The 22,890-nt window shown below is 45.5% G+C and overlaps 1 protein-coding gene across 1 annotated transcript in view; it reads right to left on the bottom strand.

The window, feature by feature from the left end:
• Nucleotides 1–22,890, bottom strand: part of SNCA (synuclein alpha) — a 48,812-nt gene that overhangs the window by 2,007 nt on the left and 23,915 nt on the right. The window contains exon 5 of the mRNA XM_083757002.1: nucleotides 853–942. Coding sequence (XP_083613128.1) covers nucleotides 853–942 — 90 coding nt within the window. The remainder of the gene's footprint in view (nucleotides 1–852; nucleotides 943–22,890) is intronic.

Below are 22,890 nucleotides of genomic sequence, written 5' to 3'. Positions count from 1 at the left end.
CTCAGGTGGTGGAAACTGAAGAAGGAGCATGCCTGTGGTCACCCCACTGTCAGGGACTGGGCAGAGGAGGTGTAGACCGCCTTCCCATCCTGACCCTTCCAGGGAGGAGGAAGAGGAAGACAGTATAGATTTACAACAGGGGTTTGAGGGAGGTCATAGCTCAGAGGCAGATGAGGGGGAAAGTCAGGAAATCATGGGAGAGGTGGAGCAACACCCGGCTGACATGTTGTCATTAGAAAGCATTCTAGACCCTCCATCTCCCAGAACCTGGCGAGCCTTAAAAGTAGGCGAGCAAAGAGCTCAGAGACAGAGGGCACCTAGCAGTACCCACAGAGGGGGTGATGAGAACAATGAATGAGGAAGTGGGAGAGATGGAGTGTGTGGAGATTCACTTGGGACAACACCATTATCCAAGAGACTGGGTTCTATAGCCTCTCTCTGTAAAGGTTGAAATAAAGAAAGGACTGTAATAAACTTTTCCTTGTCTTTATACTTTCCTGGGCAACCAGATGGCAGCCACTGACAGCATCCTAACACCCACCCACTCCACCATTGATGGAGAAGCAACACTGGTTTCCAGTGAGATCTCACAAAAAATTCATGAGATCGTGCGAGATTTCAGTGAGATCTGCCAAGATGTTGCCAGAAACTGGCGCCACTGCCGGCACTGTTTCTCCATGGGTGGCAGCATGTGGGGTGCCCACAGGTTTCTTCTGTGAGTGCAGTACATATTTATTGACAAACTAGTTTCTAAATTTCTCCCAACACTTCAAGCATAAGTGACCAGGATGTCTATCACGAGGTGCCCATTAATTGTATACTTTGTGAGAACCCATCAAAGAAAGATTTTACCTCAGGAGGCATTTCGTAGGCCTCGTTTTCTGGGTCTGCTGGCATGTCTGTGTTATCCACCATTCCTTCCTGCGGGAGGCCTTCTTCATTCTGCAATTGTAAACAAGAGGAGGAAACAATAGCATGGCAGATTTCTTCTTAGTTTAATTTGAAATGCAACCTGTCACTTCCCACTTCCAATAATGCTATTTGTTGCTCAGTTTGGTTAATGGAGTATTGAACCACAGAGAAAGTGGAAGACAGAAATTTCCCTTAAAAGGAGAACTCCTCATTTTTTCCATTTTAAATTTTGGTAAACGTTTCAAAGATATTTAATGAAACCCGGAAGGCTAGTGGGAATGTGGGTGCAGCTGTAGTTTCTCACAGGCTTCCATATAAATTATAAATCCATCATGAAAATTAACACAGTCCTTCTTACTCACAATGCTTGTAAAGGTATATTTGTGCCAGCAGAATTAATTTTGTCCTCCCCCTCCCCAACAGCCGGAAGGCCCTCATCTTGGTAGTAGAGCTTTGCATGCAGAAGGTCCTAGATTCACTACAGCATCTCCAGGAAAAAGATTCCTTGTCTGGTGCCACTGAGCTAGGAAGACCCATAATTCTGCATTGCAGAGGGTTGGACTGATCCCCAAAGTCCCTTCCAACTCTACAATTCTATGATTCAGTATAAGACAGCTTCCTAACAGATCTAATGGGTCTCCCTGCCCTAGCATGCATACTTAGTGCGTGTACCCCATGAACATGTATGTGCTTCATAAGCTGCTCTTCTACTGCAAACGTAGTCTGTTGGTGGTACATTGTTGTTTGCCTTAGCATAGATGGGTTGATATTGGTGTGCCCGTGTAGCATGCAGATGTTCTTAACCATGGACTAGATCACCTTTCCTGTACATTGCAACCCTATGATTCCTTGCTTAACAGCTTTAACAAGCTCTAGGCTTGCGAGATGCAGGAAGCCATAGATCATTCGAAAGCAGCAATTACTGGTAGGCCAAGACATATTTGACAGTCAAGATGGAGTAAACAGAGCTAACAGGGAAATTATGGGAAAGTGGCCCTTTCGTCCTGGGCTGAGATACCTAATGAGCTACTAGATGCAACATCCGTCACTGACATATAAAACAGCCAGCATGCAAGCAAGTCCTCAGTCATACTTGGTTGATTGACCTGTCTCACAATGTTTTCTGATGGAGACCTTAATTCTAATTTAGATCAAGAACTTTGGCAGCAACATCTGTTTCAGTTTTATGTTCTAAATTCTGCCAATTGGCTGGCTTGGTTTCTCCTACAAGTATTTGAAGCTGCTGCTCTTAAAACTGTTGCCTTAAGCCAATTGAAATGAGATGAGATGGCTTTAAACCAGTGCTTTTTTTCCTGGGGGGACGCAGGGGCAGCGTACCCCTAAACATTTTGTGACTCTAAGTTTGGCCTCATTGAGGGGCAGCATTTCAATATGAGTAGGAAAATGAGAGTATGCCTGTAATGGTTCTAGGGGTTGCTCGTGCGTAAGTTGCCACCACTCCTGGCTAGGTTACCTGGTTGAACCCTTTCTGTCTGCACAGCCCTTCACTTCGTGGCTGTCTCAGTCGCTGGCAGAATCCGTCAGTGGACGTTTCTTGAACTTCTTCCAGCAAAGAAGTTCTTTGACGCCAAGTCTCCTCCTACTCTCCCTGCGCAGAAGTCTTCTGCGCAGGGAGGGTGTGGGCAGCGGAGTACCTGTGCTCTCCCCACTGGTCTCCGGTGAAGAGTCCTGGAGCATCCTCTCCGATTCCCCCATCTGCCCCCCTTCTCCACTGGTGTTACGCTGATTTCCTTCCCCAGCAGATGGGCTGCCTCTCTCCCTCCTGGGACCCTCTCCGGCATCCCTCTGGAGCCTTCCCTCCACCCCTAGCTCCGATGGCAGTTCCCTGACAATGCCTAAACATTTTTATTAATGGAAAAAAGCACTTCTTTAAACTATCACCAGCAATGGTCCTACAAGGGGCACTGCAACCCAAACATTTCCAAGTAGCCCAGAGATGGGCAGAGGAGAGGCAAACAAACATCGTTTGAGTACTTTTGAAAGTACAGCATAAAAATTCAACCACGTGTTCATGTAGGTGGGCAAAGCAATAGCTGCAAATAAAAGATCATGCATGCTATAATTCACTTTCTTTTCTTATATAATTAAGGACATGAACCAAAGGAATGCATCACTACTTCACCTATGGAGAATTCAGTCAAACCGCTGCACTAGAAAGTTTTAGAATTATAATCATGTTACGGCTATATATAGCACAGTCCATAGCACATTTTCTGTGACAAGCGAGTTGAAAGTTAAGATTTGATAGAGCGAGCCTTCCTTCCTTCCTTCCTTCCTTCCTTCCTTCCTTCCTTCCTTCCTTCCTTCCTTCCTTCCTTCCTTCCTTCTGCTGTTGCCCCTGGTTAAATAGATTTGAAATGCTTCCAGAGCAATACAAATCCTACCAAACCTGTTTATTGGAGGTGACTGCAGCAAAGGTGTGTGTATGACCACTCTTTGAAAGTGTCCATCTTTTGACTTTTTATGACCACTGCATATCCTGTTCCTTAAAAAATAACACCGGATGAATTAACTTTCATTTCCACACACTATCCACTTTAACATCTGCTTTATTGATTTTTTTTTAGTTTTCCTTAAAAATATATATGTTGGGTTGGATGTAAAGTCAGTTAATTGCACTTTAAGTCTCACTGATTTCAAAGGCAACTAAATGCTACTAATTTAGTCTGTAAAGAGGACCCGTGACCATTAGGTCCAGTCGTGACCGACTCTGGGGTTGTGGCGCTCATCTCGCTTTATTGGCCGAGGGAGCTTCCGGGTCATGTGGCCAGCATGACTAAGCTGCTTCTGAACCAGAGCAGCGCACAGAAATGCCATTTACCTTCCTGCTGGAGTGGTACCTATTTATCTACTTGCACTTTGACGTGCTTTCGAACTGCTAGGTTGGCAGGAGAAGGGACCGAGCAACAGGAGCTCACCCCGTAATGGGGATTCGAACTGCCGACCTTCTGATTGGCAAGTCCTAGTCTCTGTGGTTTAACCCACAGTGCCACCCATGTCCCTTAATTTAGGCCAGGGGTGTCAAACTCAAATTCATCTGGGGCCGCATCAGCAGTTTGGTCACCCTCAAAGGGCCAGTTGTATCTGTAGGACTTTATCAAAATTATTTTTCCTTAGGCACTGGTGTGTGTTGTCTTGAACTATACACTATTTAATATACCTATTCCAGTACGATTAAATAAGAATAGAAGAAGAAATAATAATGATTTTTTAAAAAGATGACAAGATGGGCTTCCAGGCAGACTGGAGCTCCAACGGGGAGGAGACAGGAGCCTGTCCAAACAGAGCAGAGCAGAAGCAAATGTTGCCTCCCCCCGCCTTGCCGCCGCACTCAGGAGTCGGAGGATACTGAGCAGCAGTTTGGACAGCAGCAGTTTCTTCCTTGCAAGGAAGCCCCAGCGGCACTGCGGGTGCGGGTGGCCAGGATGTCCTGCTCGGGCCCCGAGCTGCTGCAGTTGCTCCCGGGGAGGGGGCTATCCGCCAAGTCCTCCGGCCCGGAGAAAGCCGATGTGTTGGTGTGTGTGGGGGGGGTGTTTTGTAGCCAGGCTCCCGCAGCCAAGTTGCTGGCAGGCTCCCACTTTGCTCCAGCCGCCCAGATGCCGGCGCGGTCCTCTTCGGGGTGGGAGGCGCCCCTGCTTTGTAGTGTGGCACACCGCCCGCCCACCAGGCTCCCTCCACCCCACTCTGCGCAGCTGAACCGGCAGCAGCCTCGCCTCTCCCAGCCCAGCCGGGGCGTGCCGCCTGCGGCAGCCCCTGCACCTGGTCCCCGCTCTCCACTCGCCTCCGCCGTTCCCTTCTCCGCTTGCCGGCCCCGCTATCTACCCACCAGGGCGACCCCCAACCAGCCCCTGGCCCCGCCGCCCGCGCCCCCGGCCATCTCCTCGCCAGCTGCAGCGCCGCAGTGGCCTCTTCTTGCGGCCCGAGCGAGTGAGCAAGCGGCGTCCCAAGCGTGGCTCTCACTCCCTGCCCTCGTTGCCAGCCTCTGCGGCTCTCTCAGGCTCCAAAAGTTGCCGCGCGTGCCACCCGCCCCCTCGAGCAGCCGCGCCCGGGAGGCTCCGAGGGGCAGAGGCAGCCGGCTCCAAGCTTGGCTTCGTGGGACCGCCTCCTCTGCAGCGAGCCCCGGACTGGAGCGAGCGAGCAGAAAGCCTCTTTGCCCGGCCCGCGAAGTAGGCAAAAGTTGCGGGACCAGCCGGTAGGCAGGGCCGACGGGGTGTGTCGGTTGGAGCCCTGTCTGCAAGCAGGCAGGGAAGGCTGTTCGCGTGGGTCACTTTTTAGAAAGGCAGAGAGCCTCCGCCGGAGTGCGGACCCTAAAATCTGGGTCGGGACCAGTAAAAAGGACGAGAAGCTCGCTTCCTCACCCTTGATGCCACGGGCCACATGACGAGGTCTGGCGGGCCGGATTCGGCCCGCGGACCTTGTGTTTGACACCCGTGATTTAGTCTGTATTGAACCCATAATAATGAAACATTTGTGAATTCCTGATGTTTTCCCCACAAGCTGCACAAGCCTATGTCCGTTTATTCAGAGGCAAGTCATGTTGCATCCATTTGAAACCCCTGGCAAAAATTATCCCAAAGGTGGGTAAATTTGGAGAATTTGGTCTCCAAGGTTACAGATACCAATAACTTAAAATAAGACACGAAACAGCCCCCCTTTTAAGATTTGGGAGTATTCAGTAATTTTACTCCCCACCAGAATGCTTATTGACTTTGAGGTTTGTGCTGATCACGAGCTTAACGTTTTGTGTCTGTCTTCCCATTTCTTTTAAAAAGCAGTCTTTCCTTTTGGCTTGCTAGGAATGAAATGCATGTCAAGCAAAACCCACTTATAAATGGCTCTTGAGGTTCCACAAGAAAGAACATGTCTGCCTTCTAATGCCGTCTGTAGCAGGAAAGCAGAAGGCATCTGACTTTAGTAAAAACGGAAAGAACCATTTTTTGCTGGCTGAGTTGCAGGCAGAAAATCATAAACTACTGGGACCCACTAGATTTTCTAAACATACGCCTCAGCTACCTGACAGGTTATTCTGGACTGGTCTGTACTGAGCAAAGCAAAATGACCAGGGTCGTAGCATTCTGAGGCAGTAAAATGTGTCACTTCAGAGAGGAGATACTCACATTACTGAATGCTCCCTTACAGAAAAAGCTCCCTGCAATTATAAAACTAGCAGAGATGCAAATAGGCTGGGCTTGAACCTCTCTTTGTTTTGCTGATTTTTTTTTTAAACTTGTAACAGGCAGTTTGTTGCACATGGGGGAACATTCAAAAATGGAATCCCCCACATGCAGCCTGAAGTGGTACACTCCATGCTACCAGCTCTGGATTACAGTACCTATAGACCAGACCAGATTCTGATGCACCTTGAAGACCAGACTTAAATTAGGTAGAAACATGTGCATTAAAAAATGAATATATTCATGAAAATAACTTGCAAAATTCATCTTAGGAGAAATTGCTTGCAAAAGTTTGTACATTAGGCAAAACTGCAAACTAAAATGTGTTTATCAGGAGAAATTAATATTGAAATGCTGAAGAATTTTCATGAGGTTTTTTTTTAAAAAAAACAGCAGCAGCAGCAGCAACAACAACAACAACAACCCCACAAATTGTGCTGAAATGTGGAGAACTGAATTTTAGGCTTGAAATATTGAGGAACTGAGATAATTGAAATGGACAGGTCTTCCCACCCCTACTTTCACACAGTTTGGTCTTCTGTTGTGTTCCTGTCTAGCAATACTGGCCTTCATTGATTGCTTGCTCCTTAAACTAGCAATTACCGAATTAACCCAGATCTTGACTTTTTGGATCCATGCCTAAGTGCACTCTCCAACCTGTTAGCTAAGCTCCTGACACTGTTTAAAGAATGAAACCCAATAGCTGCATCATCCTTTATTCTTCTGCAATTATTTATCCGTGCTAATGGAGCCTCCCCAAGTAAGCTTCTCTGCTGCCAATTAACTTTAATGAGAAAAGCTGGGTGTTTTTCTGACCATCAATGCAAGCAAATACAGTACACCTGTTGTTGAACATGTTTATCTAGCAAACAATCATTTTAGCATATTATATTTCAGATTATATTTTTTATATTGTATCATTTGAGCAGTGTGATGTTTCTTAAGGTATCCTCAACAAAAGGTAATAGTGAATTAGGATGATTATTTCCACTAAGATGCTGTGCTGAACAGGCAGATAGATGCCTGTTCTCTCTTCAGTTAAGACCCCAGAATTAGCATAATTATTCCTGTTAAGCTTACAGAAATCTACCTCTTTTAATCAGCAGAGTTTATAATAATTTCCTGTCTCTGGTTACTACTGTCTGGTATGCAATGAAATATTTAGCAGCTTTATTCGGTTACAAGTTCAGCATTTTCTTAATGAGACTATCTTGTTAAACAAGACTAACAGAATTTTTGAATATGGACACATAATATTCTCAGTTGTGTTCCTCTTTCTTACGTTCAGATACCTGGGAGAGGGACCCTGATGCAGAGGACACCTTTATGAAAGTGAACCAGCTGGAGAAAGCGTGCGCGCGAGAGAGAGAGAGAATGGGGGCGAAGGGGAAGGGAGGAAACTAGAAAATCTGACTGCTCCTCCAAGGCCAGAGATTCATAGATTCATAGAATTGTAGAGTTGGAAGCAGTGGTGTAGCATGGGTTGCCAGTGCCCAGAGCCGTGAAAAAGCATGGTTGGGAGGGAGGAAAATGGATGGAATATGCATGTGCATTCAACTGCCTAACAGTGTCCATGTCACCCAGGAGATTGCAGACACAGAGATAAGAAAAGAAGAGTTGTTCTGCTGTCTGGAGAGGTCACTTCCTGGTCAGCATCCTGTTCTCATGGTGGCCTCCCAGATGCCTGCAGAAAACCCTCAAGAAGGAACCAAGCACAACAGTCCTCCAGTGGTTTACAGCAACCGGCATGTATCTGAAGAAGTGTGCATGCACACGAAAGCTCATACCAAGAACTAACTTAGTTGGTCTTTAAGGTGCTACTGGAAGGATTTTTTGTTTTGTTTTGACTATGGCAGACCAACACGGCTACCTATCTGTAACCGGCATTTTCATGTTAGCATCAGACCATAGTTTAGTGCTATAGGGATGAGCCTGAGTGACCAGAAGCTTTCACTTTCATTTTTGACTAACTGCAGTTCCTCATTTTGTCCAAATGTGCAATCTGTGTTAGTCTTAACTGGTACCCAGGGTCATTTAAAAATGCTGAGTTATTTTCTAAGCCAGTTAAGACTAACCACAGTTTGTTGGGGTGTAACAAGTGATTGAAGACAGAAGTGCCTGGCGTGCTCTGGTCCATGGGGTCACGAAGAGTCGGACATGACTAAACGACTAAACAACAACAACAACAAACAAGTGATTGTGGTTAGTTGAAGATGGAAGCGAAAGCTTCCAGTTTCCTCATCATGGCCATGCTGAAGGAGGTGGAGGGAACATGAGTTCTGAGGCTTATGCATATTATGCTAACTAGATCATTGTTCACGCATATATGCAGGCACAGTAATGACTTCAGTGTTTACAAATAAGCGAGTGAGTTGTATTTTCTAACATGCAACACTTACTCCATGTATAATCTCAGACAAATGCAATTTCCAGATGAAACATTAATAAATATGGGGTGGCTAGGACTGACAAACACTCATGCTCTCTGGGTGCATTATTTGTCTTCTCAAAATGAGGTAAGAGAACTGTAATTGTGCTTACCTATGATTAATGGAGGGCAGTCCTTTGTAGAAGAAAATGCTGTAACCTCAGCTAAATTAGGCTACGGCAGGGAGGATTGTATTCTTGATTACGTGCTTATTAATGTCACTAGAAACACCCACATTTTATGCTGCCTGGCATGATTAGCTATTCAGAACATGAAATGTGTATTGCACAGAAATGGTGGTTTTTTTATTAAAAAAATGTAGTAGTATTTAAATACTATTTACACCTTCTTGAACTGTTCACAGTCTCTGTTTTCTGGTACCTCTAGGGATAAATTCAGTGTTCCAATTTTATCCCCATCTTTGCCTTTGCAGATGCCGTCTTTAAATGTTATCTGAGTTTCTAGCCTAAGGCTATATTTTTTCAGGGATCAGTCCTGTCCTCTAGGATCCAGATGGGTTTGCTACCAGACTGCTGTGAATAAGGCTGGCGCTATGGGGCTCCATACATACAACATTCTATTCTAGGACCAGAGGAGATTGAGCACAGCAACACCCCCATCTTGCATGCATTTAACATAGGCAATTTCAACCATACGCAATTGAAGACAGGTTGGTGAGGGGAAGGAGAGGTGGGAGGAAGCTGGAAGCCCCAAGCAGACCTGGTGCAAAAGGACCTATTAATTTCTCAGTCTTCCTTCCAGGGCAGGTCCCTCTCAGGGTGCCTTTGGCTGGTGGCATGGTGGTTCTGGGACAATATGGGCACCACAATTTAAGAAGGATATTGACAAGCTGGAATGTGTGCTGAGGAGGGCAACCAAGATGGTCAAGGGTCTGGAAACCAAGTCTTATGAGGAACGGTTGAAGAAGCTGGGTATGTTTGGCCTGGAAAAGAGGATATGATAGCCAACTTCAGATATCTGAAGGGCTGTCACGTGGAGGATGGAGCAAGCTTGTTTTCTCCTGCTCCGAAGGGTAGGACCCAAACCAATGGCTTCAAGCTACAAGAAAGGAGATTCCGACTAAACATCAGGAAGAACTTTCAGACAGTAATAGCTGTTCAACGATGGAATGGACTCCCTCGGGAGGTGGTGGACTCTCCTTCCTTGGAGGTTTTTAAGCAGAGGTTGGGTGGCTTTCTGTCTTGGATGCTTTAGTTGAGATTCCTGCATTGCAGGGGTTTGGATTAGATGACCCTTGGGATCCCTTCCAACTCTATGATTTTAATCTTGGTTTTGGCATGGTTAATGAGAAGAGAGCTTAACCACAAGTTCACTGTGCCAAACCTTGACTTAGCACAACAGCCAAGTGGCTTCAATCTGGGACACCACATTAGTAAGCCATAGTTTGGCTTGCTGTGTTGTGTGAACAAGGACAGTGTATAATAAACGGAGGGGAGCCTTAAAAAACGAGCAGTGATGACGACCGGAAACTTAGTGCAGTAATTCTTGGGCATTTCATCTGTGTGAAATGTCAGGCTCCTGACCACCACCCATGCCATTTCACCTGTTGTTGTTGTTGTTTAGTTGTGTCCGACTCTTCATGACCCCATGGACCAGAGCACGCCAGGCACTCCTGTCTTCCACTCACAGCACTCAGGGCTGATTTCCTTAAGAATGGAGAGGTTTGATCTTCTTGCCGTCCATGGGACTCTCAAGAGTCTCCTCCAGCACCATAAAGCATCAATTCTTCGGCGATCAGCCTTCTTTATGGTCCAGCTCTCACTTCCATACATCACTACTGGAAAAACCATAGCTTTAACTATAGGGACCCTTATTGGCAAGGTGATGTCTCCTTTTTAAGATGCTGTCTAGGTTTGTCATTGCTTTCCTCCCAAGAAGCAGGGGTCTTTTAATTCCGTAACTGCTGTCACCATCTGCAGTGATCGCCATTTCACCTAGCATGACTCATTACAGAGAGAAGGGCAGTGATAAGCGCATAAGAATAGCCCTGCCTGATCAGGCCAGTGGCCCATCTATCCTGCATCCTGGGCCCCCAATGGCCAACCAGATGCCTGTGGGAAGCGCACAAGAGCCCTCTCCCATCCTGCAGTTTCCTACAACTGGCATTCAGAAACATTGCTACCTCTGACCATGGAGGCTGAACAAGTCCATTATGGCCAAAGATACATGAGGTAGGGGAGCCAACAAGCACTTTGAGCGTTATTCCCAGCTGAACTGTAACATTATGCTGTATAAGGAGAGAGTAACAGCCACAAACTGTGTTTGAAAATCTGCGGTACACCTAAGAAAAGACTCTTGCTGTTGTTGAAGTGGTTGCTCTGCAGTTATTGACATTGTGCGTTTCTCTCTCAAGAGCTCCCTTAGGTACAATGCATACACTAACGTCCGTCTACCAGGATGGTGTTTAACATTTCTTCCAGTTGAAAGAAAAAGGCATCACTCGGTTGGAGAAAGTACCTGCAGTGATGATTAGAACATGAAAGCTTTTTGGATTCTCCCCAGCATTGGTAAACTACTAGGGTAAAGTATGAATACAGTGGTAACCTCGGGTTACAGATGCTTCAGGTTACAGACTCTGCTAACCCAGAAATAGTACCTTTGGTTAAGAACTTTGCTTCAGGATGAGAACAGAAATCGTGCTCCGGCGGCGCAGTGGCAGCAGGAGGCCCCATTAGCTAAAGTGGTACCTCAGGTTAAGAACGAACCTCCAGAACGAATTAAGTTCTTAATCCAAGGTACCACTGTATTCAAGAAGATGAGCATGCAGGCTAACAAGCATTTCGCTTAGCTGATTACCCTCTGGAAGCAGGCAAAACCTTATTATTGGCTTTAAGGGTGCAGGTTACATCTGCTACTAACTTGAAGGATGCGCATGATTGGCTTCGCCAGTCTTCTTGCTCCAGAGCCACTGGGCTTTTTTTATGTTATCATAAAACCATTCCATTCCTCTTCTTGGCATAGAGAGACAGTGGGGTGTACTGGTTTGAGTGTTGAAATAGGACCTGGGAGACCAGGGTTCAAATCCCACTTGGCCATGGGGCTCATTGGGTTACTCTGGGCTAGTCACTGCCGCTCAACCCAGCATACCGCATATGGAGAGATAGAGAGCCATGTGCATCACCTTAAGCTTCTTGGAGGAAAGTAATATAATATACTTCCGCACATAGTTAAATTATAGGTGTGGTGAGACAACCATAAACTTGAGATAGCTTTAAAAGGAAATAAGACAATTCATAGAATCATAGAACCCTTCCCAACTCTACCTAGTATACCTGAAGGAGCGTCTCCACCCCCATTGTTCTGCCTGGACGCTAAGGTCCAGCGCCAAGGGCCTTCTGGCGGTTCCCTCACTGTGAGAAGCAAAGCTACAGGGAACCAGGCAGAGGGCCTTCTCGGTACTGGCACCCGCCCTTTGGAATGACCTCCCATCAGATGTCAAAGAGATGAACAACTACCTGACATTTAGAAGACATCTGAAGGCAGCCCTGTTCAGGGAAGTTTTCAATGTGTGACATTTTAATGTATTTTTAATCTTTGTTGGAAGCCGCCAAGAGTGGCTGGGGTACAAATAATAAATTATTATTATTATTATTATTATTATTATTATTATTATTATTACTACAATATATTTTGTGAGGTGAGGTGACCAGGGCTATACACAGTACTCCAACTGTGGTTGCACAGTTTGTATAGCTGCATTATGATCTTGGAAGTTTTTATTTTCAATTCAAAGGAATTTGCCTTTTCCACAGCCACTACACACTACTGTCCATCACACATTATTGCTCTTCACACCCAACCATGATTTTTTTTTAAAACACATGCTGTGGGCAGCAGCAAGACCAAGAAGGCATTTTCCTGGGTTCACCACAATTATTTGATGGCATTACATAATCTGAAAGATGATCACTGGGTTCCATCAGCTGAGGGTATATGACTGAAAACCAAATAGGAAGTTAGGCTACGCAGACCACAAGTACAGTAGGAGCAGCCTGAGGATAATAATCACAACTCTCCCTCCCACAAGTAACATTTGCGGCTGAGCTAATGAATACTGACAAGCTGTCTAGAATTATGTAGCAATACCAGCTTTTAAGAGCACGCTGGCGCTGATACAGGACTCCACTTGTGTGCGTTCTCTCACATTTGCATAGAGGGAAGAGAGATATAACTGAAGTAACGGGTGGCTTTACACATAATTCTGATGCAATGCCAGTGACTGATTGTGCTTGGAACACAACATACAGAAACAGGCTTCCTTTTCTCTCTACTATTTGTTACGGACCGGTTGGGCGCAGAGGAATGGTAGGAGGAACCAGCTGGGGAACCCCAAGGGAAGGAGGCTCAGAGCCCGGGGATTGGTAGGACAACAAGGAGTGGTCAGAGAGAGAAGACTGGGAGGAGAAGGTGTCAGAAGCTGAAGAGGTAACAGGGCTTAGTGATCAGGAAGAGTCTGTGGCAGAGAGAAGCCTGGAATCAGAATCAGAATCTGCAGCAGGAGAGTAGGGTGTGGGGAAGAGGTGGCAAGAGATGAGTCAGGCTGGTGAAGAGACATGGGTGTTTCCCGCTCCTGCTGCGACCAGCTCCTCTCCTCCACTGGTCTCCCATAACCTGAAGAGGTATGACAGGCAAGAGGATGGAGCCTCAGATTACCTGGAAAGGAACCAGGGCAGGAGGAGACTTAGGGAGCTGTGGGAAGGCAGGTGTGCTGGGCCCGAGGGTAACCCAAGCAACGTGGTCCAGGTCCAGTCCCAAATCCATGGGTTCCACAAGGAGTCAGTCCGACAGGACGAAAGCAGGACACGAGGCAGGAAACTAGGCAAGGTCAGGCACAGGATCACAGGCAGGTTCTGGCAAACAGCAACATTGCTCCCAGAACTTGGGGCAGGGTCCAGCAGCCTTTTCTCTCTCTTGAGGTAACGGCCGGTCCTGATCCCCCGGTGACTCACCTCCCTGTCTCGCCCGAAGGCGAGCACTCCTCCTGCGAGTACTCAGGTCTCTCCTTCTCTCAGACCTCAGTCTCTGCAGCTCGGGAGACGTCGGTGGGTTACTAGACCCAGAGGCCGCCTCAGCCTCTCCTGACCCAACTGGTAGTGGAGCAGCAGTAAGTGATGGCCCAGCTGAAGGCAACGAGGTAATCCCCACATCTGGAGCGAGGGCAGGCTCAGGCCCCTGACTCAGCCCAGCTGGTGCTTGTTGCAGGGGAACCTGTGCAGACTGGGACTCTTCAGCATCAGGCCCCAGACTAGGTTCAGCTGCCACCTGAGGCAAAGGATCCGGTGCAGACTGAGACTCCTCTGGCTCCGAGCCCGAGTCCCAGGCCATCACAGCAGGGACCTTCAGTAGTAAAAACTGGGAGTAATATCTGCTGCTCCCTGTTCACTCACTGGCTCTGTTGGGCACAGCAGAAGGTGGACATGACAATGAGCAGCAGCAACTACCAACAGCTGCCCCTATCAGTGAGGAGACTAGGCTCACTGAAGGAGGAGAACCAATCTTGTCCAAGTCCTCCCCCAGTCTCCCAAAACTGCCACCCTCTGGGAGGTGAATGCCAATCTCAAGCAAGATACTCACTGCCATCTTTCCTTCACAATTCTTTTATTGCTTATATGAGCACCTTCTCACTTTTCCAGTCAATTCCAAGCAAAAGGATCAGCGCAGGTCAGCTTGCTGGGTTTCAACCAAGTGGAATTTCCCCTTCCCAGGTACAACAAAGGCATCCAGCAGAGGACTCAAAGGTCAAGAGCTGTCACACGGGCTTCTTTGTGCTGTTGCAATTCTGCCTCTGATGCATATGCATATTTCCTGAATAATAATGATCTCTCCCAAAGATCTCCATTTTTAAGTGATGGAATGTGTATTCTGAGTCAATACCTTGCTGTAGTGGGTCTTCAAACAAGATGGTGAGATGGTGTACAATATTCTGGAGGGTATTTTAACAAACAACAACAACAAAACAAAAACAGCAGCTTGCATTTTTCTGAAAAATTTCTTGTCTTAGAAATACCCTTTGGAGAAGCAATCATTGGCTTCACTGAACAGTTTGACATTAATCCATAGCCTCGTCTTCACTAACTTAATGACCTCTAGCTGTTTGGACTACATTCCCATCAGCCCCAGCTGATGTGGTTGTGCTTTGTGAACAGGATCTAGATTGAAACATACAGTTGTGATTGTAAGGCCTTTTCTGCTTTCTGTTTTCCCAATGAAAGCTTCTTCCTTCCATGTGCTATTGACCTCCAACACTGCTATTTCCTACAAACAGTTTTGTGGGGGAAGTCAACAGGGAAATGACACAGAGGCAAAGTGTTAAACACTCCATCTGTGCCCTAGTCCTGACCTACATTATCACACTTCTGGCATTGCTGTTAAGAGAGACAGAGAGATGAGAGGATCCCAGGACCAGGGTTCTAGCTGGAGCTGATCCTACTGTTGGGCAAAGGGAGGAGGCCACATCAGGCAGCTGATTCTGGGTGTCACATAAGGGCAGCAGATGTTCAGCTGTGCATTGCAAGAAGTATCTGGTGGAGTTCATAGGTGTAAAAGAGAAGTATAATAAATGTAGGTATCAGAAGGAGAGATTTTGGCTTCAGGTCTCCTGCTGCATAAAAGCAAGAGGAACAGGTACAAAGTTTCCCCAAACTATCATTACTAATCCAATTTATACCCTGCAATGAAAGGAAGCATCTGAATAATGGCTTGTGGGAAGCTAGATTTACTGCTTTTGATTGCCATACTCATCTCTTCCTACATGGGGGGAAACAGAGTGAGGAATCGGGAAAACATTTGGCATTTAAGAGCAATTTCTGAAAGACAGAAGAATGGATTTAGGGAAGCAAAAGACAGGAGCATTTCCATAACTGAGCCACACAACGGTTGGATCTCCTGTCTCTGTGATTACCTATTACCTACAATTCATTTGTGACATTTCCTCCCCCTTGATGGTGAAAAAGCAGCTGAGTCCTCAACAGGTACTTCATCAAGAGTGTGAAGTAGTATAACAATGTTCTGATGATGCTGGCAGGACCTCTTGAACTGAAGCTCATCCTAAAAAAATATGGATCATATATACCCTTTGGATGTCTCAGGCTGGCTTATAAATGAAATTGGCTGCTGTTGCCTGCTGCTAATCAGTGTCACTGGCTGTGCCACAGAGTTCAAACATTAGAGGCAGAGACAAAACTCTTTTAGAACGTAAGAAGAGCCTTCTAGATCAGGCCCGTGGCCCACCTAGACCAGCATCCTGTTCTCACAGAGGCCAACCAAGAAAGAAAATGAAGATAGCAATTTAGTGGCATGAGAAAATTGTTGCAGATTTCAATATTGTGTTGTTCGAAGTGACTGGAAGCACTGACTCCTGTTGGAAGAAATCTTTCTCCATGCCCACAAAAATATTATTCAATTTTTTTTACTGGCAGAACTCTTCAAAGCAAAACATAAGCATCAAAGACACAGCCAAGATATCCTTAGAATGTCTTGTGCTGTGCAGCACAGGCTCAGCAGACCTATAAGCAAAGTTTCCTCTCTCTTTAAGAGCATCCATTTCCCTGGAGCTGTTTTCCTCAAGAGCTTCATTTACATCTTCTGTTCCTTGTGGCATTCAGAGAAAGAACTAACTGCCAGCACCCTTTCAAGATGGCGAATTTGCAACTCAGTACCTTGGTCACCTGATCTAAGATGACAACAGTTTAGAGTAACAGAAAATAATTGAATTTTTTTTCCTTCCAGAAGCACCTTAGAGACCAACTAACTTAGTTATTGGTATGAGCTTTCATGTGCATGCACAGTTCTTCAGATACACATGTATCTGAGGTCTCTAAGGTGCTACTAGAAGGATTTTTTAAATTTTGTTTCGACTATGGGAGACCAACACAGCTACCTACCTGTAACTAGAAAACAATTGGTAGGTAATCACTAACCCATTTAGAAGCTTAGAGTCCCTTGGGAAAACTACTGTGTAAAACCCCCAATGTTAGCAATACACATTTAGCCATTTTCCACTTTAAACCTTCATTGATACACATATATCTCAATTAAATCTATTATACTTAACAAATCTGGCTTAGAGAATGAGCTGGTTGACCACATAGGATTCCCTATCTATTCTTAAAGGCTGATCTTTAGCTAATTTGTTGCTTGCTGGTGCAGCAAAGTGCGTACAATCCCAGAAGTGGAACCAAACCTGAATTATAATCAAACCAGCTCCCTACCACTGGACGAAATCCACCGCTGTGCCACCCCTGATCAGTTACCATGCAGCATCTGCTTTAAAACATGTAATATTTACTTTTATTTAGTACAGTCGTACCTTAGATTCCAAACTCCTTGTGAGTTGAACGTTTTGGCTCCTGAACGCTGCAAACCTGGAAGTGAGTGTTCCGGTTTGCAAACGTCCTTTGGAACCCGGACGTCCGATGCAACTTTTGCGGCTTCCGAAAGTTTTGGAAGTCAAATGGACTTCCAGAACAGATTCCGTTTGACTTCTGAGTTACGACTATATTTATTAGTTGCTTTAAAAAAAAAAGAAACAAAAGCCACTCAAAGCTGCTCACAGCAATAAATAAATATCACATACTTGAAAACCAGCATGAAAACAAAACAAGGGGGGGGGGAGGGCATCCAAAACGCATTCATGTATATTTTTTAATGTTCCCTGGGAAGAAGGACTGTTAAGCTACTGTAGGGATTGCAGCCTCTCATCACCCTTAAGAAATAACAGCTCCAGGGATTCTTTGGGGGGAAGCCCAAAGTGATGTAACAGTGCTTTAAATGTATGGATCAGATGTGGCCTGTCCCTTCCACGTCACGCAAGACGTGGCCCTTAGTCATGGGCTGCAGCTGTCCTGGCCTTACTCCTCAGTGCTCACCCCTTCCCTCCTCTCATTCTCTCAGCAGGCTTTTCAGAGAGAGAAGTGGTCTTTATAGCACACAACGCCCAATAATTACTTATCTGGGTTAGTCACTAAGTAGGAAGAGTGTATCAAGTTGTTTAGGTCTCTGTGCAACCTGCTATTATCTCTTTCAGTGGGACGCCTGGATAAAAAAGAAGGCTGTGTATCTCTCTGTGTGTGTCTGTGTGAAATTAACTTGTGTGGGGTTTAAGAAAAGTGAATTGCATTTGCTTTACTTGACAACCTTTTTCTTAAAACCAGTTTTCTGATAGTGAACCATATAAAAGAAATGCTTTGGTTCCATTTCCTCAGTGTTTCCACTGATCTGGCAGCTACACTTTCTCCTCCCAGATATTGCAGGGCCAGCGCTCAGTTCATTGGCCAAGATGCTATGCCTTAATATACTAGATATGAAATGAAGTCTTGGTGATAAACTGTACAATGCAGCATTCAGAACACTGGACATTCCTTTGCAACAGGAACACAGCAACATGTCCTGAATGGACAAAGAGGGCATTTGAAATGAACCCTCCAGTGGCCTTTTGTTACTTTTTTGTTGTGTAATTTTGTAAGGGGGGAAATATTGGCTATTTGCGGCATTCAGCTGTGTAGGATTTAGGACTTTATTTATTCACTGATGTCTTGTTTCATTCTGGCAGCGTCTGGTGAATTAGTGGTTTAATAACCCAATGGCGGGGGAGACCTTATTTTTCAGAAAACATGGTGCTTTTTGAGAATACAAGAAGAGCTTTGCTGGGTCAGGCCAATGGCCCATCTCGTCCAATCAACTGTGCTGAACCTGAGGAGGGCCTGAATGCAAGAGCACTCTCCCTTCCTGCAGTTTCCAGCAACTTTTGGAACAGAAAGTGCTTCCTTATGCAAAGTCTATCTGGTTCACTTCATACCCTGAATGGAGATTGATCACCAAGGTCTTTGCCATAACTTCTCCATGAGATCCTTTTAAATGCAGACACTAGAGATTAAAGGTAGGAGCTTACTTCACGAGGGTAAAGGTAAAGATAAAGGACCTCTGGAAGGTTAAGTCCAGTCAAACATGACTATGGGGTTGCTGTGCGCATCTCGCTTTCAGGCTAAGGGCGTTTGTCCACAGATAGCTTTCCGGGTCATGTGGCCAGCAGAACTAAACTGCTTCTGGCACAGCAGAACACTGTAATGAAAACCAGAGTGCACGGAAATGCCATTTACCTTCCCACCACAGTGGTACCTATTTATCTACTTGCACTGGCGTGCTTTTGAACTGCTAGGTTGGCAGGAGCTGGGTTAGAGCAACGGGAGCTCACTCCATCACAGGATTCGAACTGCCAACCTTCTGAGTGGCAAGCTGAGAAAGAGTGACAGGTCCAAGATCATCCAGTGAGTTCCATGACCAAATGAGGATTAGAACCCGAATCTCCTTGGTCACAGCCAGGCACTCTAATTATTATACTGCAACTACTTCTAGTGGGGTGTATTCCTCAGTTACACAGAAAGCTGCCTTATACCATTGTCAGACCACTGGACCACCTACCTCAGAATTGTCTAGCAAGTGTAGTCAATACAGTGTCCTCCAGAGGTTGTACAACTCACATCACCTCACATTTATATACCAAAACAACCCAAAATGTCCAAGCAGGTTCTAGGATGGGTCCAGTGGCGTAGCGTGGGTTGTCAGCACCCGGGGCAAGGCAAGTAATTTGCGCCCCCTAACCCTAACCCCCAGATGTTGCGCCTGGTGTGGCCGGCCCCCTGCACCCCCCATGCTATGCCACTGGATGGGTCAACACCTTCCACAACATCTGGGGCACCAGATGATAATCATTGTCTGCTGCAGGAATGCAGATCCTGTGTCTCTCTAGATTGTACTGCACTCCAGTTCCTGTCATTCTGATCATAGGGGCTGGGAAGGATCTGAACTGGAGTCAAACAACATCCAGAAGGACACAGGTTCCCCAAATCTGAACCACTCCAAATCCCTCTTGGATGTGTGAAAACACATACCTGGTTCTTTGAATCCTAGCCCTCATACTGCACACTTTTTCAATTTATATTAAGATATTTTCATTCATCAACCAACCTTTGTGCCACAGAGAAGCACAAAATTTCTCACAAGGAAGGAACATCTTTCCCATGCTAGAAAATTGCTGGCATAGCTTTTAAAATAAAATTAAAACCTCATCATTTGAACATGAAGTCCGTGTGAAATCATTGTGGAAAATACTGGAAAACACAGCACAGCACATTTCCACAGAAAGTGACCTTAAATTCCTATAAATGTGTCTTCTATTCTCCGTGGAAACTAAAAAAAGAGGAAGATTCGGTGATTCTTGATTTTTCTTTTCCCTTTTCTTTGTAACAGCATTGAATCAGCTCTGACTCAGGGTCAAACTACACATTACATTAAATGCATAGTGTGCAGGACCACATCAGGATCAAATCATATAGGGAAGGAGAGCTTTGATTCCAACAAAAATTACCCCACATGCAACACTTAGCCTTTGAAAAATGCCCCCTTAAGTGTAACTTGACCCTCAGGAGTGACTATTAGAAAGACAGACTTGGCCACTTAACTATGGTCCTCCAGATTTTGTTGGACTCCTCTTCCCATCAGCCACAGCATGCATGATCAATGGCCAGGAATGATGGGAGGTGTAGTCCAACAATATATAAGTGGGGCACAAGTTCCCTGTCACTGCTCTAGCCATATATATTTAACATTACTAATAGTAGGTAGCTTATAATCAGGCATGAATAATACTTTTTACATGAATTTTAAACACACATGCACCAGTTCCTGAGCAGCCTAGCTAATCGTACAATAAGATGCACATTTTAATGGCATTTGACGCCAAGATAAAAATACTTCCAAAATGACACTATACATCCTCACATTATGAAAATTGACTTCCTGACTTTGCCTTGTTTTGGTAATCCCATTCTCCTGAGTCTACTTCATGGGCTTTGTTTCGTGGCAAATGGCATTTTCTATGATGGATCCAGCCCAACCATTTAACAAAACAGTAGCCAAGATCAAAGAAAAGAGGGAGGAAGGAAGAAAAGAGACAACCCAGATCTGAGAGACATTTTGAAAAGATATTTCCAGGACTACACCTAAAGACATGTCTGCCCCAGTGTTGAAGAAACTGGAAAGCCTAAGGCGACCCAAAACAGCTTAATACAATTCACCTGTCCTTGTCTGAATTATGTTTGGAGTCTGAAGGAGTAGGGAGAGATGATAGCAAACAAGATATTGCAACGCAGCAACTGCTAATGGTCTGAACATGGAAAATTGGAAGTCAGCCATGGACAACACAGTTACGTCAACTATTCTTCTGTGCAGGAAATAAAACACTCTCCGAAGAGACTCCAGAATATCGTTGCCAGGCTGCTCTTACCATCTCCCAATGACTTTAAGCCTCAAAGAGCCCCGCTTAAATGAAATTACAAGCTTCAAACATGTGGGCCTGCAAGGTGTGTGTTGACAGGTCCTCTTGTAACACAAAGCACACAATTCCCCATGGAAGTAGACTGGGAAATGTCAAAGCGAGAACCTACAGAACATAGCTGTGGAAAACTTCTCAATCTTAATATACTAGATAGCAAATTGCAAAAAAAGACAGTTGTTTTACGGATCATGTGCTACATATATTTTTTTAAAAAAATAAATAAACACATAATAGTTTTCCCAAGTAATGTGTGATCTGAAAATGAGAGGGCACTATTCTTTTGACTTCCCTGCTGCCCTCTCCCCTGATCCGACTCTCGTGGTCTTTACTTCAGTGTAGGTCATCCTCCCCTCGTTTAGAGTTCTCTCTGCGGTTCACCATCAGTTCTCACTCGATCTCAGAGAGCAAGTCACGTGCCTGAAAAATTAAGCACACCCCCCATCTTTGCAGAGAACTCCAGCAACTCAGAAAGCTCGTCTCATAGCTTGTGTAGGAGGTGGAAAGAAAAAGTGCTAAATATGCATTCAATCCTGTGAATGCTCTTCACACAACATGCCCTAAAAATATATGCTAATTTACTGAATAACATGCTGTACGCAGCTTAAAGAAAGGGTGTCTCTCCAGGCCTTGGTTTATGGGCAGCCCAGCTCTTTAGGGTTACTGTACTCTGGTCACATCCACACCATACATACAAAGCACATAGTTTCCCCCAAAGTATCCTGGGAGCTGTAGTTTGTTAAACGTGATGGGAGTTGTAGCCCAGTAAGGGCTAAATTACAGTTCCCAGGATTCTTCGGTGGGGGGAGCCATCCACTTTGAAGTAGATATGACCTCTCTGCTTCTCCATGGTTCAGCTTGTGGGCTGCCATTTTGAAAATGCTAATAGCTTGAGGGCTGAGCCCACTGTGGTTCTGAACCAGGAAGCAGGTTCTTCCTTTCTCCAGCAGAACCCAACCTCTATCAAAGCACGCGGTGTGAAAGGGTGCATGAGCAGATTATCTAGATGCAGGGTCACAGTCCTTTGGTGGAAATCTCTAGAGAGTAAGTCAAGCCCTGCGCTTCTTGAATCCAGGCAGCCATTTTCCTTTTTCTTTTGTGGTTTCACTCCACACATGGGACTTCATGATTAATTGGTATTCCCCAGTTATTTCCCCAGTTATTATGGTGCAAAGGCGCCAAGTTTGAAAGCGCTGGTGGTTGAGAAATGCTGGATTGCAATGGGCAAAGGAAGACAGGACACCAGAGAGAATGATGCCAAGCGTCTGCCAGGTGAGTGACCTTGCCGACCTGTCAGGCCTGCGAGGGTGGAATCCGGCCAGTCGGTCAGATCCACTTCCCCACCTGTGGATAATACAACACTGAAAGGCTGTTCCTGCTTCTAGAATGGAGCGTGGGGCTTATTTTTCTTTGCCAGCCTTCTGTGGAAACAGGAATATTGCATGAAAGGGCCCAGGATCCTCTTGCAGCCTCATGTGCCAGCAGCTATGCATGGGGACTAAATAGACTCTGAGAGAGAAGTTATACAACCGCTGATCAAGCTGAAGAACACACTTGAGCCTCCACAATTGTAAACCTAGCACTTTGAAGTATTACTGGGTGTGGCAATAATAATAATAATCCTTCTACTTCCATCTATTGAACGTCAGGACAACGTCAGGACAAGTGTCTCATGGCTGAATCACCTTTCCAGGGACTGCCCTTTTAAAGCTGTTTGAGTGGGGTGTGGGAGACGTACAAAATCTTCTCGAAGTCTGGAAATAATCCTTCTCTAACTCTGTAATAAATCCTTCTCGTGCTTTTTCAACTCCCTTCACCTCTTCCCCCTAAGTCAGACGTTCTGTGTATATATTAGAAGCTGATCTGATCTCTTCTAAAATTATGCCTTGAGAGCTCTGGACAATGAAAATACTGCCCACTGGGATCTAGCAGACGACCAAATAATTAAGCTATTGTGACATGTGAGTGCAAAAGCTGTTAGAGGCGGATGCATTTATCTTGCA

The sequence above is a fragment of the Podarcis gaigeae genome, assembly GCF_964106915.1.
Source record: "Podarcis gaigeae genome assembly, chromosome: 9".
NCBI classification, from domain to species: Eukaryota; Metazoa; Chordata; class Lepidosauria; order Squamata; family Lacertidae; genus Podarcis; species Podarcis gaigeae.
Note: the sequence above shows the minus strand (reverse complement) of the source record. Positions and strands in the feature narration are given on the sequence as shown.